Source organism: Eptesicus fuscus, chromosome 5, assembly GCF_027574615.1.
Source record: "Eptesicus fuscus isolate TK198812 chromosome 5, DD_ASM_mEF_20220401, whole genome shotgun sequence".
Lineage (NCBI taxonomy): Eukaryota > Metazoa > Chordata > Mammalia > Chiroptera > Vespertilionidae > Eptesicus > Eptesicus fuscus.
Window position 1 is genome coordinate 44,179,310 of NC_072477.1, and position 18,714 is coordinate 44,198,023.

The 18,714-nt window shown below is 43.6% G+C and overlaps 1 protein-coding gene across 3 annotated transcripts in view; it reads right to left on the reverse strand.

Moving 5' to 3' along the window:
* Positions 1-13,404, reverse strand: part of MAP2K1 (mitogen-activated protein kinase kinase 1) — a 69,970-nt gene extending 56,566 nt beyond the window's left edge. For all 3 annotated transcript variants that reach the window (XM_028141870.2, XM_008139104.3, XM_054716110.1), the window contains exon 1: positions 13,051-13,404. In XM_028141870.2, coding sequence (XP_027997671.2) covers positions 13,051-13,130 — 80 coding nt within the window. In that variant the 5' untranslated portion in view covers positions 13,131-13,404. The remainder of the gene's footprint in view (positions 1-13,050) is intronic.
* Positions 13,405-18,714: the final 5,310 nt, after the last annotated feature.

Below are 18,714 nucleotides of genomic sequence, written 5' to 3' on the forward strand. Positions count from 1 at the left end.
TTCAAACCAAATAAAAACATGCAATAATATATATACCATAAGAAAATGAGTGGGAATGAAAACTCAGCCACCTTTTTCCACTCCAGCTGTGTGACCTGCCTGGAAGTTCCTTCCCCGCTGTGAGAAGGGATTCCTAGTCTCACAAACGAAGGCCCTGGGCTAGAGAATCTATAAGGTCCCATCCAGTCCTAACGGGCTCTACTTCTCTGAAGCTGGGCCGCTGCTTCCTGTTTTCATGGCTCCTTGGAAAGAGTAGAAAAGTCCCTGGGCCAGAAGGTTCTTGGGAAGCTTCATCATGCTTACTAGTGTTACACAAGCACTGCTAATGAGAGCAATGAAAGATGAGATGGCTATAAAATATAAAAGGTGTTGAGAGGGAAAATTTGTGTTTTGCAGATGTCACTAGTAAATCTAGAAATGTACATATATTCAATCAAAATATTACTAGATATAATAAGTACATTTAACAAAGCCACAAAACAATTCATACAAATCATGGTTAAGATGGAAATACAAATTTTAAAAGGTTCAATCACAACAGCATCAAAATGTTAAGTATCTGAAATATATTAACTCAGGACACAAGAGAATATTTCAGAAGAAACTATAACACCATCACAGGAAACATTATTAAATGAAAAGTATACCATGAAAACGTAGTTTTCTTTAACCTTACCAAGTTAAAAAAGTATAAAAAAGACTCTCAAAACTGTAAGAGTGAGTTAAAAGGAAATTTTACAAATAGAACAAATTACTACAAAGACCAAATAAAGGTAAACTGAAAATATAACAGATGGATAAATAAATCATATTTCATCAACTCCAGTAAGATACTAGAACTCACTGTGGAGAAAAATTAACTTAGACGCCATACCTCATGTCAAATACATTAATTCATTAATTCCACATGGGACAAAAAGTTAACCATAAAAGGGAGAGAAAAAGCTGGAAGAAAATGAAGCCACATAATCCTGCTAGTTATGAAGAGATAACAGATGCCTAAATAAAGAAAAGGAAGCTATACCATAAGAAAGGAATGCTTTTGAAGAGAAAAATAAATATTATTTTTTCTGAAGCAATACAACATAAAAGGAAAACATTACAACAGGGCAATGTAGTAACCACATAATTTATAAAACTTTAAAATACAAAGCACACTGACTTATTGCTTCAAAGTCAGAAGACAAGCAATTGTGTATCAAAACATGAACTAAGAAAAAATAAAATACAAAGCATATAAAAACTATTCAGACATGTTTTAAAAAACAGGAGAAGAAAAGTTTGCACATGACTTTTTAAAATGTCCAGCTAGCACCAAAAATCCATCCCACCTACCTCTCCAGCTTCATCTCCTGTGACCTGCACTGATGCACCAGTCACACTAAACTACTTGCCGGCTCCTCCACCCATCCCAAGCTTTCCCACTTGTGTGAAGTGGCTCATCCTTCTCTCTCTTCTTCCTGCTTCCCCCACCCCCAACCCCATGGAAATCCTAGCCATCCTTCAAGACCCCGCTCAAATGTCATCTCCTCCAAGGCTCTCCTAATCTCTTCCACTGGATGTGAGTCTTCCTCCTCTCAATGAGCTCCAACAGTACCTTCTTTGTACCTCTTCTCTTAGGGCACTTTTCTTATTCTGCAGCCATTTGTTTCCTTCTTGTGCCCCTGGCAACCTCTTCCTCCTAGAGGAGATTTTAAGATCTTTGGAGGCAAAGACAGCCTTACTCACCTACCTACAGTTTCCAGCGTAGTGAATTACATTCAGTAATCCATCAAAATATATGAAAACGAATTGATGAAATACAGAAAAATAACCCCATTTCAAAAATAGTCTGGCTAACCATTAACATAAAGCAGACTGACCTTTAAAGGAGTCCTTGTACTGCCTACTAAACTATCAAAAACCATGAAACTTAATAAAAAAAACACAAAACACTTCCTGAATCTTGAGGAAACAGTTGAAATTACATTGTCAATTTTGGTTCTATCTTTTTTTGGAACATATTCTATTAATGTGTAACAACAGCGGTAACTTGGTTCATTGCCTCTGATTCTGTGTATGAAGTAAACTAAAGCAGAACAAAATAAATTGGTTCAGAACATTTAGAAGAATATCAATAAACAATATTGTTATTAATAAAATCTGAAAGCCACCTAAATAATTAACGAAGTGTCATTTGTGAAGCCAGACCCTATCAAATACTACTCTTCAGCCAAAAATAAACAAGTATGAGGATTATGTCCCTGTGTAAAAATGGAGTGGGGGGGACTCATCAACTGATCACAACTATCTAAATATGTATATAATGGAAAAACCAAGTTAAACTGAGTTAAACTGGAAAACTTAATGTCTGTAGGTTCTTTCTTTAAAAGGTATTTATACATTCAAGTTTTTTGAAAGTTGTGCTTAAGCAGGCAAATGTTCAAAGAAGGAGGGAGGGAAAAAAGAGGTCACTCTATCCTTGTACACTTTTTGTTCAACTCCCATGTAACTTCTTCTTAAACTGACTCCCTTGCTGACATCAAAGCACGATGCCCCTGGGATCTACACCAAAGAAATTGGAGGCAGGATCAGCATTTTTAGCAGTCGGCCTTGCACCAGAATTTAGAGAACACCTGCTACTTTAAAACAAAACGCCATTCATTGTGGGAGGTGTTAACTTTGCAAACAGGACTGTTAGCCTCCAAACAGTCTCCTGGGCTTTCAGGCAACAGAACCAGGACACAGGACATAAAGTAAAACCACAATCAAGTGTCAGTCAGAATCAAGGACAATTTTTCCAAATTGGCAGCTTCTGCAAGGAAACAACAGAAACAAAACCCTAAGTTTTCTTCTTAGGCTCACCTCCTCTTCCCAGCCTGTGGGTTCTCTGGATTTGTTTTCTCAACGTGTCAGAAAGATTCACTATTGCTTGACCTGTGCTTCCTGTGGATATGCTGGAAATAACTATCAATTCATATAGACTAAAGCTAGCAAGAAGTTCTGCGTTTGTTTGCTTAAACATTATTTTGATTTTGTCCACTCAACCAAAATTTTAATTGGTATCAACAGTGTTATAAGATTCAGGGGTCCAAAATGGTATGGTCCCTAATAATCAAGAAAGCGTTATGATTAAAAATGATATTGCATTTAATGTGATATTACACAAATAGTTCAAAAGGAGAGAAATGCGAGTTAACATTAAAAGGGGCATAAGGGCCAAGTCACGGTGGCTCAAGTGGTTGAGCATCAACCTATGGACTGGGAGGTCGCGGTTCCATCAGGGCAAATGCCCAGGTTGTGGGCATGATCACCAGAAGGGGGCATGCTGGAGGCAGCAATTAATGATTCTCATCATTGATGTTTCTCTCTCTTTCTCCCTCTCCTTTCTTCTCTGAAATCAATTTAAAAAAATTTTTTTGTTAATAAAAATACAAAGAGCATAAGACTTGAGATGAATTTTGTTCTTTGGGTACTTTAAAAATATGTATTATGAATTTTTCCAAACATACAGAAAAATGGAAAGACAAAAACAGCGAAACTCATAACTTAACCAACTAAACAATTGTGAACATTTGCCCCATTTGCTTTTTCCACTATGTGTGTATGTGTATTTTTTGCTGAACCATTTCAAAATAAGTTTCATGCATCATCTATGAGTCACAACACTCTGCTACATAATCATACTACTGCTATTATGTCTAAAAAAACAACAACAATAACTCTCTATTCAAATTTCCCCAATTGACCCAAGAATGCATTTTATAGCTGTTTCATTTTTTGACTCAGTACCCAACTGAGATTCATGCATTCCATTTAGTTGGCATGTTCCTTAGTTCTTATTCCAGAACAGCACCACTAGCCATCCCCCACCTACCCCTTTTTTCCTATGACATTGACTTTTTAAATAGACTGGATCAGTTGTCTTGGAGAATGTTCCACATCCTGGATTTGTCTGATTGTTTCCTCTTGGTGTCATTTAACTTGTTCCTCTGTCCCTGTATTTGCTGTAAATAGGAAGTCAGGTCTCAAGGCTTGTTTAGATGCAGGACTGGGTTAGATTTTAAAGGATGGACAGCATGTTAAATGTCGAAATCTACATGATTTATCAACATTTGCAATTTGGTATTAAGAACAAAGGATGCCTTGGCCAGAGTGGCTCAGGTGGTTGAGTACCATCCTGTGCATGGAAAGGTTGCTGATTCGATTCCCAAGCAGGGCACATACCTGGGTTGCAGGTTCAATTCCCAGTCAGGGAACATACGGAAGGCAACCAATCAATGTTTCTTACATCGATGTTTCTCTCTCTTTTCCTCTAAGCATGTCCTCAGGAGAGGATTAAAAATATAATAAAGAGAACCAAGTAGGTGGCATAGGTAAAAATACCTGTACTTGCTGCCTCCCACAACCATATCAAAATTACAACTAAAATACAGAACAACTATCATCCAGAACTGCGGGAAAGCTGGCTGAGTGGAAGTACTACAACTAGAGAGGTAAAGAAGAAAGCACATTGAGACTGGTAGGAGGTGCGGAGGTGTGGAGTCGCAGAACGGGCTGGCACCTGGGTGTGCCCCTTTTTTAATCGGGAGGGAGATACAAGCTCCCTCTTGCTCTGAGCTCCAGTGCCGGGCAAGACTCTGGGGGACCCAGACACATACGGGGAGAAACTGGACTATCTGGCATCGGGGCAGGAACGCAGGGGCAGCTTTCTTCCAGAAGGAGGTGCTCACAACTGTCATTGCTCCTGTGCTGGGACCTCCCCAGTGCAGGGCTGAATGGCAGCCATTGCTGTTTGCTCCGCCCTGGAGATTCCCTGAGACCCCGCTCCACCAAATTTACAACCCCACCCAAGCTGTGCACAGCGGCTTTTGTGTATGAATGGCTTATCCTTTCTCAGCCTAAAACCTGTCAAAAAAAACTGCAGCTGGGTCAGGGAGTGCCAAACCTATCAAAAGAAGGCCCAAGGCTTCACCAGCACTAGCCTGCCTTGCTTCACAGCTGGGCCTCGTCTGGGCACTTCAAAACCCCATACAAAGAGGAGGAATCTGCAGATCTCTCTGTAGCTCCTGGTGGGTGGCCCCAGGCAGTGGCTGACTTTGCACCTCCTTGGAGATCCAAGAGCCAGTGTACCCAGTGGTCAGTGTGAGATCATACCAGATTACAACTCTTCACATCCTATGTGACACACTCAAGGGGCAGACTCAGTGAGCACCAAAGCCCCACTGAAGCAAGTCCTGCCCCATAGGGGTGTCTCCTGCACAGCAGCTCTTCCATTATAGACACAGTTGTCCTCACAGCCAATTGGCCTGGAGGTCAATTCCTCCCAGTGATACCAAAAGCAATCAAGGCTCAACTACAACAAGACTGCGCACACAGACCACAAAGGGGTGCACCGAGAGTGTCCACCTCAGGTGATTGGGGAGGCTGAACCACCGGGCCCTATAGGACACCTACTACACAAGGCCATTCTATCAACTCAAGGAGACTTAGCAGCTACCCAATACATAGAAACAAGCACAGGGAAGCAGCCAAAATGCGGAGACAAAGAAACATGTCACAAATGAAAGAAATGGAAGAAAGCAAACTACTAGATATAGAGTTCAAAACCACAGTTATAAGGTTACTCAAGAATCTTCTAGAAACCTCCAAGGAACTTAGTGAGACCTTCAAGGATTTTAGTGAGAATGCCAACAAAATGGAAAAGGACCACTCAGAAATTAAGCATACACTGACTGAAATAAAGAATAATATACAGAGATTCAACAGTAGACTAGAGGATCCCAAGAATCAAGTCAAAGATTTGAAATACGAAGAAGCAAAAAACAACCAACCAGAAGAGCAAAAAGGAAAAAAAATCCAAAAATATGAAGATAGTGTAAGGATCCTCTGGGACAACTTCAAGTGTACCAACATCCGAATTATGGGGGTGCCAGAAGAAGAGAGAGAACAAGATACTGAAAACCTATTTGAAGAAATAATGACAGAAAACTTCCCCCACCTGGTGAAAGAAATAGACTTACAAGTCCAGGAAGTGCAGAGAACCCCAAACAAGAGGAATCCAAATAGGACCACACCAAGACACATCATAATTAAAATGCCAAGGGCAAAAGACAAAGAGAGAATCTTAAAAGCAGCAAGAGAAAAACAGTTAGTTACCTATAAGGGAGCACCCATACGACTGTCAGCTGATTTCTCAACAGAAACTATGCAGGCCAGACGGCAGTGGCAAGAAATATTCAAAGTGATGAATAGCAAGAACCTACAACCAAGACTACTCTACCCAGCAAAGCTATCATTCAGAATTAAAGGTTAGATAAAGAGCTTCACAGATAAGAAAAAGCTAAAGGAGTTCATCACCGCCAAACCGGTATTATATGAAATGCTGAAAGGTATTTCTTTAAGAAGAGGAAGAAGAAGAAAAAGGTAAAGATAAAAATTATGAACAACAAATACATATCTATCAACAACTGAATCTAAAAATCAAGTGAATTAAAAATCTGATGAACAGCCGAAACCGGTTTAGCTCAGTGGATAGAGCTTCGGCCTGCGGATTCAAGGGTCCCAGGTTTGATTCCGGTCAAGGGCATGTACCTTGGTTGTGGGCACATCCCCAGTGGGGGGTGTGCAGGAGGCAGCTGATCGATGTTTCTCTCTCATCGATGTTTCTAACTCTCTATCCCTTTCCCTTCCTCTCTGTAAAAAATCAATAAAATATATATATTTTTAAAAATCTGATGAACAGAATAACTGGTGAATATAACAGAATCAGGGGCATAGAAAGGGAGTGGATTGACAATTCTTGGGGGGAAAGGGCTGTGGGAGGTGCGGGAAGAGACTGGACAAAAATCGTACACCTATGGATGAGGACAGTGAGGTTGGGGGATAAGAGCAGAGGGTGGGGTGGGAACCGGGTGGAGGGGAGCTATGGGGGGAAAAAAGAGGAACAATTGTAATAATCTGAACAATAAAGATTAAAAAATATATAAAATAACAATAATAATAATAAGGCACTCAAAAAATCTGGTCTGTTCACATATTCTTGTTCTCTTCCAAGGCCCCCACCTGAAGATCAGTGTGGCCATGTGATATGCTTTGACCAATGAAATGGTGGCAAAAGTGATATGTATCACTTGTGGGTAGAAACTTAAGAGCCAAAATGTGGTTCACAAGATTCCCTTCTCACATAAGCATATCAGTCTAGTCCCTGAAGAAATCTGATCAACAGAGCTTCCCATTGACCTGCAAGTGTGTTAAATTAGTTAAGACTTTTGTGGTGTTACCTCAATATAACCTAGTCTATCCTGACTAATGCAGAGTTACAATACAATAAAAATGAATATATTTAGCCCTAGCTCATTTGGCTCGGTGGATAGAGTGTCGGCCTACAAACTGAAAGGTCCCAGGTTCGATTCCAGTCAAGGGCACATGTCTGGATTGTGGGCTCGATCCCCAGTGGGGGACTTGCAGGAGGCAGCCAATCCATGATTCTCTCTCATCATGGATTTTTCTATCTCTCTCTCCCTCTTCCTTCCTCTCTGAAATCAATAAAAATATATTTTAAAAAATAAAAAATAAAAGTATTATATTAAAAAATGAATATTTAAAATGTACAACATGATGATTTGATATGTGCATATACAGTGAAATGATTACCACAATCAAGTTAATTAACATATCCATCTCCTCACAGTTACCATTTTTAAAAAAACAGGTTTTTATTGATTTCAGAGAAAGGAAGGGAGAGGGAGAAACATCAATGATGAAAGAGAATCATGGATCGGCTGCCTCCTGCACACTCCCTACTGGGGATGGAGTCAGCAACCCAGGCATGTACCCTGACCCAGAATCGAACCATGACCTCCTGGTTCATGGGTTGACGCTCAATCACTGAGCCCCACTGGTCAGGCAATTAAGTTACCGTTTTTTTAAATGTGGTAAGAACACTTAAAGTCCACTCATAGCAAATTTCCAGTAGTCAATACAGTATTAACTATAGTCATCATGCTGTACATTAGATCTCTAGACTTATTTATTCCACATAACTGCAACTGTGTACCCTTTGACCAACATCTCTCCATTTCCCCCACCTCTCCACCCCTGATAACCACCTTTCTACTCTCTACATCTGTGCATTCCACTTGTTTAGATTCCATATGTAAGTGATAACATGCAGTATTTTTCTTCCTATGTCTGGCTTATTTCGCTAGCATAATGTCCTCCAGGTTATCCACATTGTTGCAAATAACAGGACTTCCTTCTTTTTTAAGACTGAATAGTAGCACAATAGCATTCAGCTATACTCTAAGCATAGAAACACACAAAACACATATCTACCTCCCAACAGTACATCTATATATATAAAAGCCTAAGCGAGTTACAACGAACTAGAACTGGTCGCTATGACATGCACTAACCACCAGGGGGCAGACACTCAATGCAGGAACTGCTCCCAGCCTGCAGGCCCTGATCGCCAATGCGGCCTGCCAGACAACCTTCCAGCCAGCCCCTGTCCCCCGGCCCTCCGGCCAGCAGGCCCCAATCGCCTGATCAGGGCCAGACCCCCAGGCTGGGACAGGGAACCAGGGGTGGATGCAGTCCCTTTCCCAGGGGGGCCAAGGGCTGCCTCCCTCCTTGGGGCCAGCAGCCAACTTCCTGGGTACCTCCCCCTATTCTTCCCCCTGGCCAGCAGGCCCTGATCGGCCTGCCACATGCCCGCCGTCATGGTGGTTGGCCCCTCCCCGCCAGCCAGCAGGTCCCGATCCTCAATCAGGGCCGGGGCCCCGGGCTTGGATGGGGAACTGGGGATGGGTGGCGGCAGATGCGGGTGGTGAGGGAAGGAGGCGGGGAACATGATCAGCCCTGATCGCCAGCCAGGCCTAAGGACCCCACCCATGCATGAATTTCATGCACCGGGCCTCTAGTATATACATAATGGGTGGAATTATAAGACCATATATTAAATACCCTAGAATGGGTGAATGGTGCCTGTGAAAGAAGATGAGGATGGGGAAATGAAACTAAAAGGGAAAATAATGAGTAGGTATAAAAAGGTTTGTTAAACACATTGTACAAATATGAGGAACTTCATTCACTCACTGATTCACTCAATAAACACTGGTGCAGTTATTATGTGCCAGGTACTGTATTCTAGGTAATACTTACAGAGGAGTAAATAAAAAAATGGCAGCGCTATGCTTATAGTTTATGGTGTACAGAAGAGAGATATTTTAAATACCCTAGTAAAAAATTATAGAAAGTGATTGAGTGTCATCTAAAAATGAGGTAAGCCCTAGCCGGTTTGCCTCAGTGGATAGAGCATCGGCCTGAGGACTCAAGGGTCCCGGGTTCGATTCGGATCAAGGGCACGTACCTCAGTTGCAGGCTCCTCCCTAGCCCAGGCCCTGGTCGGGCACGTGCAGAAGGCAACCAACCGATGTGTTTCTCCCACATCAATATTTCTGTCTTTCCTCTCTCTCAAAATCAATGGAAAAATATCCTTGGGTGAGGATTAAAAAAAAAAAAAGTAACATGAGAAAGAGGGATCTACTTTAAATTAGATGGTGTGTGAACATCTCTATGGAAAGATTTGAGAGAGGTGGAGGTTGCTTCCTTCCTAGCTTGGGAAGAGGAAGGGATGATTCAGTCCAGGAAAAGGAACAGCATGTGCAAGGGCCTGCAGGGAGTATGGACCATCCTACGGAGGAAGTGAAAGAGAACTAGTATGGAGGAAGAAAAAAGCGGCAGGAAATGTGATTAAAGAGATGGGGGTGGGGGCACAGTGGGTAGATCACTCCTATTCTCATAGCCCAATATAAGAAGTTTGGATTTTATTCTAACTGCCATAGTACCATGAAAAGCATTTTAAACCAGGGGAATATGATCTTATTTCCAATGTATTTCATCCTAACACTTAGCATCCTTGCAATATGACCATGTTTCTGCAAAAGTTGCAAAGTAAGTATTTTCGCACTTATTTTCTTCAAGGACCTCCCAGAACTTGCATAACATCAGGTCCCATATAACCCAGCTCCATCTGAATGAGCTTAAGTGCTACATGAGAGGTAAATCTCAAGGTGCCAGGGAGCCACAGAGGAGAACCAACCTTGCCAATTTAGTACCAAGAGTCCTTTACTCTCAGTGTGGCTTTTTCTTCTTAGTTTACATTGTGTGAAAAGCATGTCAAACTCAAAGGCTGACACGGGCCAAATAAACAAGGTTTAAGTTTATGTGGGCCACACAAAAAAACAAAAGCTCCAATTTTCATAGAAACGTAGGTTTATTTCGATAGAGACATGCTGAATACAAAGGGCTGAAATAAATGAGTAATTGTTAGCATAAAATAATAGAACATTTTAATAAAAATTAATATTTTTTCTTGAACATTAACTTACCAGACACCGAATAACTGCACAAGTTAATAAGTGTAACGCAAGTAAACCTATTTTTCTTGTTCTCGAAAGCAAAATATTTCCTGTTGCACACACCAAACAAGTCAGTACAAGACTAATGACGTGGCAATCGGCTGCTAAAGTATTCGCTGCTTGTATTAGTGGAGAGAAATGGTGCGCCTGCACATAAGGCACATAAGGGAAATGAATGCAACACGATTATAGTAATCAGTCATTAGTGAACATTGTAGTTCGTTATTAATAATTATATATAACAGGATATTGTAAAAATTAAGTTATGAAATTTTTATCAAAATGTTTCTTACACACCGTTATATTGGCTGGGCCGCAAAAATATTCATTGTGGGCCGCATGTGGCCTGCAGGCCGCGAGTTTGACATGCTTGTTGTATGATAATGCTCAGAACTGTAACCTGGTCTAATCAAAGAAATCATGAGAACAGTAGCTTTTTTTTAAAATATATCTTTATTGATTTCAGAGAAGGGAGAGGGTAGAAACATCAATGATGAGAGAAAATCACTGATCAGCTGCCTCCTGCATGTCCCCCACCCCTGGGGATAGGGCCCATAACCCCAGCAAGTGCCCTGACCAGAAATCGAACCATGACCTCCTGGTTCACAGGTCAATGCTCAACCACTGAACCACACCAGCCAGGTGAGAACTGTAGCTTTGCTTGAGAAACACTCTCGAAGGTGAAAGATGAAGAGGTATATACAGCTTTCCTCCTGTTTGTAGTGGGACAGGCCCTGTTTGTCTCAGGCAGCCTACATAAAGATGCCTCCTATTGTAACACAGCAATGTGTTACGGAGGTAGATGCATATGGCACAAAAAAACTAAGCAAGGGAGATTCATTTACCCAGAAGCAAAGGTACCTTAATACATATCCACCACGAATGAAAATTACCTTCCAGTTTCCTTCAGCCTTTTCAACATTTACCCAGTAACAAAGGCACCAAGAGCTAACATCTATGGGAGACTTACTATGTATTAACTTATTTAATCTTCATAACTATCCTAAGTCAGTTCTATCATTAGCCCCATTTTTGCAGATGGAAAACACACACACACACACAACACACACACACACACAACTAAGTCTAAGCCCTAGAGAGATTAAAAGATTTGTCCCAAGTCACAAAAACCACAAGTAACAGAGCCAAGCTTCAAACTTAGCCTGACTTCAGAGTCCAACCTCTTAACCACTATTTAGAATCTCCCAGTCCCACCCAAATTTTTCTGCCACCAACTCGAGTACTTTCTTCTTTTCCCTCCTGTACTGTTTGCTGTTAATGAAATTTCCCCCCTTTCCAAGAATACAGCTGTGGTGTTACAATTAACAACAGAATGACCACAGGTAATTCCACTTAGTACCTTCCTCCAAATCAAACAGGAGCAGGATGACCAGGCCACAGCATTCAGCCAGAATCCACTGTGGTCAAAACAAAAGGTCAAAAATTTGACCTGAAAACAGTGTCGTTACTAAGGACTCTCCTCCTCTGGGGGTTTTCAGTCTATTTTAAGGGGATAAAATTCTGTCAACTAAAACGGAAGGCATGTACAAGTCCATAACATGTAAAACAGACACTACAGTACTGAAGAGGGATTGTTGGGAGCAGGTGTGAGGAACCTGTCTGAGCTCACACTACAGGTCCAGCAATGGCCTTATGATCATTACAGAGGGGAACATTCACCAAGCCAACAGGTGCCTGGAATATTAAAATCCAGAGAGAGGAAGGTTATAGAAATCACCAAAGGACAGGAGGTCCAGGCCCACTCTATCCACGTCATCAGCTAGTTTCCTAAAGTCTTCAGTGTTCAGGGAAAAGATTAAGAGTCAAATCTTTTCCGGTTATTTCTTCAGAGGGTCTCTCTCCCTCACAGTCCTTTTTGCCCCTTACCCAAAACCCAAAAGAAATGTGAGAGCTCAGAAACCCCCATGAAACAATTTCATCAGATTTGATGGGTGGGTGGGTGGGTGGATGGATGGATGGATGGATGGATGGATGGATGGATGGAGTCAGATGAGGAGGAAAGCCGCTCCTTATAAGACCTGATAGTTTCCAGGAAGAAGGGCAAGGGCAAGGAGCCCCCAAAGCCGCAATGGAAGAGCCACCTGGATGTCCGTGTGTACACACGCCCCGCCGGCCAGGCAGCGGCGGCCGGGCGGCAGTGCCGGCCCACAGGTGTCAGGCACCCAGGTGAGAATGCTGCTAGCTGATCCCAACTCCACTCCACATGCGGAGCCGCTCTCCAGTAGATGCGATCTCAATTCTCTCCCTGACCTGTGTCCCCTTCAGGCCAGAATCCCGGAGGATCGCACTTAGAAAACAGCTGGGGAGGGGCAGTGGAAGAACCAGTTTTTTGCGGCTTTTTTTTTTATTTTTTTCCTTGTGGCCTGGAATGACCGAAAGGGTCGGGAAGCGGGTAAAAACCCAGACTCGCTGGGTCCACTGACTGGTCTGAGTCAGGAGCACAATCAGTGCTTAGTCACCGATATCTCGGCGGCCGGGACCTCTCCGCTCCCGCCCGCCCGCCCGCCCGAGACGTACGTGACGAACTCGAGCGGAGCCCAGCGCGCGGCGCACGCCCGACTCGGCTCCGGCACCCCCGCGGGGGCCTCCCCGCTCCGGCCCGCGCTCGCCGCCCACCCATACTTACTCCGCCGAGCTGGTCCCGTTAACCGCGGAGCCGTCTGGGGCCGGGTTCAGCTGGATGGGCGTCGGCTTCTTCTTGGGCATTTTGAACCTGGGAAAGGCGCTTCCAACTCCGAGGGGAGAAAGCGGCCCCTCTGCTTCCTCCCTCTGCTAAGTCCCGAGCCCGCCGCGCGGGGCCAACGGGGGGCCGCGGGCCGGGGACTGCCTTCCGAGGACGGCGCGCCCCGCGAGGTCCCGTTAGCGCCGAGGGGCGGTGGAGGTCTCGTGGGACCCCCCGCCCTACTCGCCCGGGGCTGGGCTCCACGCGCAGGGAACCCAAGAGTTTCCCAGCAGACGCAGTTCGGCAGCCCAGGATTCCCCCCCCCCTCTCCCTCAGTCAGCCGGCGCCTCGGGCTCGAGGCTCCGCAGCGCGCGAAATCGAGCCCCGCTCCCACCGCCGCCCGAGAAAGTGCAGCTGCCTCGGTCGCCGCGCTCCCAGTCGCTCCGCGCAGCGGTCCCCGGGAGACACTGCAGGGCGGGGGAGGGGCGGGGAAGGGGGATGCCTCGCGCCCGCCCCCGGGCCACTGCCTCTTCCACACGCCCACTCGGCTCCGCCCGCTCGCCTCGCCGACAGCCAATGCGAGCAAGCCTCCGCGGCAGAAGACGCGGAAACACGTCACGGGGCGCGGCGCGCTGCCCTGGGGGGCGGAGTCCGGCGAGGGCTCCACAGTGCCCTCTACTGGCCGGAGGCACCGAGGTGGACCCACCGGGAGAGGAGATGGTGCGTCCTGGTTGCCACAGCGAGCTGAGAGTTTGTCCGGGTCTGGTACCGTGATGCCTCCCACTCTGTGGTGACTGGAGTCCTCCGGAGATGAAATAACAAAATAAGTAAGGAAGAGGGCCCCTTCTCTTGTCCAAAGGAAGGACAGCGTGGGGGAGTAGAAAACTTGTTTAGAGACTCCTTGCCTATAATGGTAATACTACTGATCTATTGACTGATGAGGGTACAGAGAGAATGATAGTGCTGATGATATTGTAAATTGAGGTAAACTTTTTTGAGAGTAGTAGCCTTAAAAAAAAAAACCATTTCAAAAAAAAAAAAAACCATTTCATCCAATAATCCCAGTTCTTATGGAACTTGAAGTATTAGTGAATAAGGAGTTTAGTAAAATAAAAGAGGCACAAAGCCTATTCAAAATACACATTCAGCCTGACCGGCATGGCTCAGTGGTTGAGCTTCCACCTATGAACCAGGAGATAATGGTTCGATTCTGGTCAGGGCACATGCACGGGTTGCAGGTTTCATCCCCAGTGTGGGGTGTGCAGGAAGCAGCCAGTCAATGATTCTCTCTCAATGATTCTCTCTCATCATTGATGTTTCTATCTCTCTCTTTCTCTCCCTTCCTCTTTGAAATCAATATATATATATTTTTTTTAATGCACATTCAGTTTTCCTCACCCCCTTTGCCCTTCCTCAAGTATTCAGTCGGAAAGGCATTAAGTGTGCAGAACAAGATAAGCATCTGCACCTGGTGATGCAGAGCAGGGTGTCGGGGGCAGGGAAGAAGGCTGTAGAAACCCCAGAGGGTGAAGAGGGCTTGCCCACCCAGAAGCAGCCCTACACTGGATCTTGTAGCCCTACAGCCAAGTGGGTAAGGCAAAGCATCCCAGAGAGAGAAGCATGGAAACTTAGATGGGACCCTAAATATGATTAAGGAAAATAAGAGCCACGTTTCTCACTGTGGGAAAAAGAAGTTTCAAATCAAGAAAGGAAGGAAAGGGAAATGAAGAAAATCCTGTGACATTATATTGGAATTGGAGTTATTGATGTAAACTCATAGTTTTCAAAACACAGGAAAAGATGTGTGAATGTGTGTAGGTAGGTGTGATCCTGTATTTATGGATGTTAAACATGCAAACTCTTCATATCAGTGTACAATAATAAACATTAAAAATTGAGGCCCTGGCCCGGAGGCTCAGTTGTTTGCAACATCAACCCATACACCAAAAGGTTACAGGTTTGATTCTAGTCAGGGCACATACCTAGGTTTCAGGTACAATCCCCATCGGGGTGTGTACGAAAAGCAACTGATGGATGTTTCTAACACCAGTGGTCTTGATCCGGCATCTAGAAGGGTTCAGGGACCTGGAGAAGGCGCTGTGCATAAATTAAATAAGAGTCCAGAGACTAAACATAATTTTGAAAGGCATATTGGGGAGTCAGAGAAGACTTAGCTAAAGGAACTAAGTTCTCCTTGTCTCAGGACCCCTTGCTTTTTATTAACACAAATTGTCCTAAGGCCGTGGTCGGCAAACTGCGGCTCTCAAGCCACATGCGGCTCTTTGGCCCCTTGAGAGTGGCTCTTCCACAAAATACCACAGCCTGGGCGAGTCTATTTTGAAGACGTGGCGTTAGAAGAAGTTTAAGTTTAAAAAATTTGGCTCTCAAAAGAAATTTCAATCGTTGTACTGTTGATATTTGGCTCTGTTGACTAATGAGTTTGCCTACCACTGTCCTACAGTGAGGTAGATATACACTTCAAAGGCCAGGGTTTAGTACACAAATCCATTGTCAGATTCGAAGAATTTGCCTACGGCTGTTCAGGTGTTTGGCAAGTAGGAGGCAATAACATGTAGATTAAGATGCTCTGAGCTGTCTTGGCAGCAAGCAATCAATTTATGTATCCTTTTCAGGTATGGGGAAATGCCTTTAGCCATTCCCAGATGATTCAGCCTTGCTGACATGCTGGAATTGGCTTCTGGCATGTTTCACTCACATCCATGTTTCTCTCTCTCTCTCTTCCTTCCTATCTCTCTAAAGTCAATAAAAAACATATCTTTGGGTGAGAACTGAAAAGAAAAATTAATTCAGGCCCTGGCTGGATAGCTCAGTTGGTTAGAGTGCCTTAGACACACTAAGGTTGTGGGTTTGGTCCTCTATCAGGGTACATACAAGAATCAACCAAGGGATTCATACTAATAAAAGGGTAATATGCTAATTAGACTGGGAGACCAGACATCTTCCTACCATCCGACTTCCTTCCGGACAAAGCCACAGTGGTGGGGGCCAAGGCAGAGGTGGTTAGGAGCAATCAGGCCAGCAGGGGAGGGCAGTTGCGGGCCATGAGGCCGGCAGGGAGGGCAGTTGGGGGCCATCAGGCTGGCAGGGGAGCGGTTAGGCGGCGACCAAGCCGGTAGGCAGGCAAGTGGTTAGGAGCCAGCGGTCCCAGATTGCAAGAGGGATGTCTTGCATCCCTGCAGATGGGGCCTAAACCGGCAGTCGGACATCCCCCAAGGGGTCCCAGATTGGAGAGGGTGCAGGCTGGGCTGAGGGACCCCCCCCCTCATGCAGAAATTTTGTGCACTGGGCCTCTAGTATATAAATAAGTAGAACAACAAATTGATATATACCGTATTTTCTGGTGTATAAGACAACTTTTTAACCCAGGAAAATCTTCTCAAAAGTCGGGGGTCATCTTATACGCCAGGTGTCATCTTATAGGGTGGGTATATCCCAAACTCTATATTTTAACTGGAAAAGTTGGGGGTCGTCTTATACGCCCAGTCATCTTATACACTGGAAAATACTATATATATATATATCTCCCTCTCTCCCTCTCTCCCTCTCTCCCTCTCTCCCTCTCTCTTTCTCTCCCTCTCTCCCTTTCTCCCCTTCCTTCTCTGACCCAGAAATGCCATTGTTAGGAATTTTTCCTACAAATTTACTTAGACATTTATACAAAAAAAAATCTTTAAAGGCATGTTCATTCCAGCAATCCTATATAATAAAGAGCTAATATGCTAATTAGACTGGACAGCGGAACAACCTTCCAGAATGACCAGTGGGCGGGGCCATGGGGCTAAGAGGCAGCCAGGGCTGCGAGGGCCGAGCCCCTTGCACGAATTTTGTGCATTGGGCCTCTAGTACTTAAAATAGTTTTAAAAACTGTTATCAATGCGATGATCTATCAAAAGGAAATTATGACATACAAAAATTATAATACATTTATACAAAGAAGTATTATACAGTCTTTTAAAAGAATTAGGTAGACTTATCTATGCTGTTACAGAAAGAGTTCCAAAATGTATTATGTTAAAAACACACACACACAGAGCAGAACAGTGTAAAATGGTCTTATTTTTTATAGGAAAATTGATATAGCTACATATATGCTTATATGTAATAGAAAGTTTCTGGAAAGACAGAGAAACTGTTAAAAATGCTTGCCTTTTGGGAGGAGCCCTGAGAAGTCTGGAGATGAGTAAGTTTTCATTTTGTAGCCTTTAGTATTGTTAGAATTTTTTATTATACATATAACCTATTCAATTAAAAACATTAAAATTTTCGCCCTAGCTGGTTTGGTTCAGTGGCTAGAGCATTGACCTGCAGACTGAATGGTCCCAGATTTGATTGTAGTCAAGGGCACGTACCTCATACCTCCATTGCAGGCTCCTCTCTGGCGTGGGCCCTGGTCAGGATGCATACAGAAGGCAGCCAGTCAATATGTTTCTCTCACATCAATATGTCTCTCTGTCTTTCCCTCTCTCTTCCATCCTCTCTGAAAATCAATGGAAAAATATTCTCAGGTGAGAATTTTAAAAAAATTAAAAAATTTAAAGAAAACATTAAGCCCAGCCGGCGTGGCTCAGTGATTGAGCATCAATCTATAAACCAGGAGGTTATGGTTCAATTCCCGGTCAGGGTACATACCTGAGTTGCATGTTCAATCCCCAGTTGGGGGTATGCATGAAGCAGCCAATCAATGATTCTCTCTCATCATTAATATTTCTATCTCTCTCTCCCTCTCCCTTAATCTCTGAAAACAATAAAAAATATATATTAAAAAAACAACAACACAGTAACATGGGAATGTAAAATAGTGCCGACACTTGGAAAACACTCTGGCAGTTCTCAAACTGTTAAATATACAGTTAACATATATCCTGGCAATTCCACTCCTAACAATATACTCAAGAAATGAAAATGTGCATCCATACACTCCTAACAATATACTCGAGAAATGAAAATGTGCATCCATACAAAAACCTGTACACAAATGTATATAGCATCATTACTCAGAAGAACCAAAAAGTGGAAATAACCCAGATGTCCATCAGCTGATGAATGGATAGACAAAATGGGGCATATCCATACAATGGAATATTACTAGGCCATGAAAAGGAATAAAGTGCTGACCCATGCTACTGCATGGATGAACCTTGAAAATGTTATACTAAGTGAAAGAAGCCTGTCACAAAAGACTACATATTATATGATTATATTTACATTAAATGTTCAAAATGGGCAAATCTATAGAGACCAAAAGCAGATTAGTGGTTGCTTAGGGCTTGGGGCAGGTGAAGGAGGGATAGAAGGATGATAGCTAAAGGGTATGAAGTTCCTTTATGATGTGATGAAAGTGACTATGGTGATAATTGCACATCTTTGTGAATTCATTAAAACTATTGAATTGGCCGAAACCGGTTTGGCTCAGTGGATAGAGCGTCGGCCTTCGGACTGAAAGGTCCCAGGTTCGATTCCGGTCAAGGGCATGTACCTTGGTTGCGGGCACATCCCCAGTAGGGGGTGTGCAGGAGGCAGCTGATCGATGTTTCTTTCTCATCGATGTTTCTAACTTTCTCTCCCTCTCCCTTCCTCTCTGTAAAAAATCAATAAAATATATTTAAA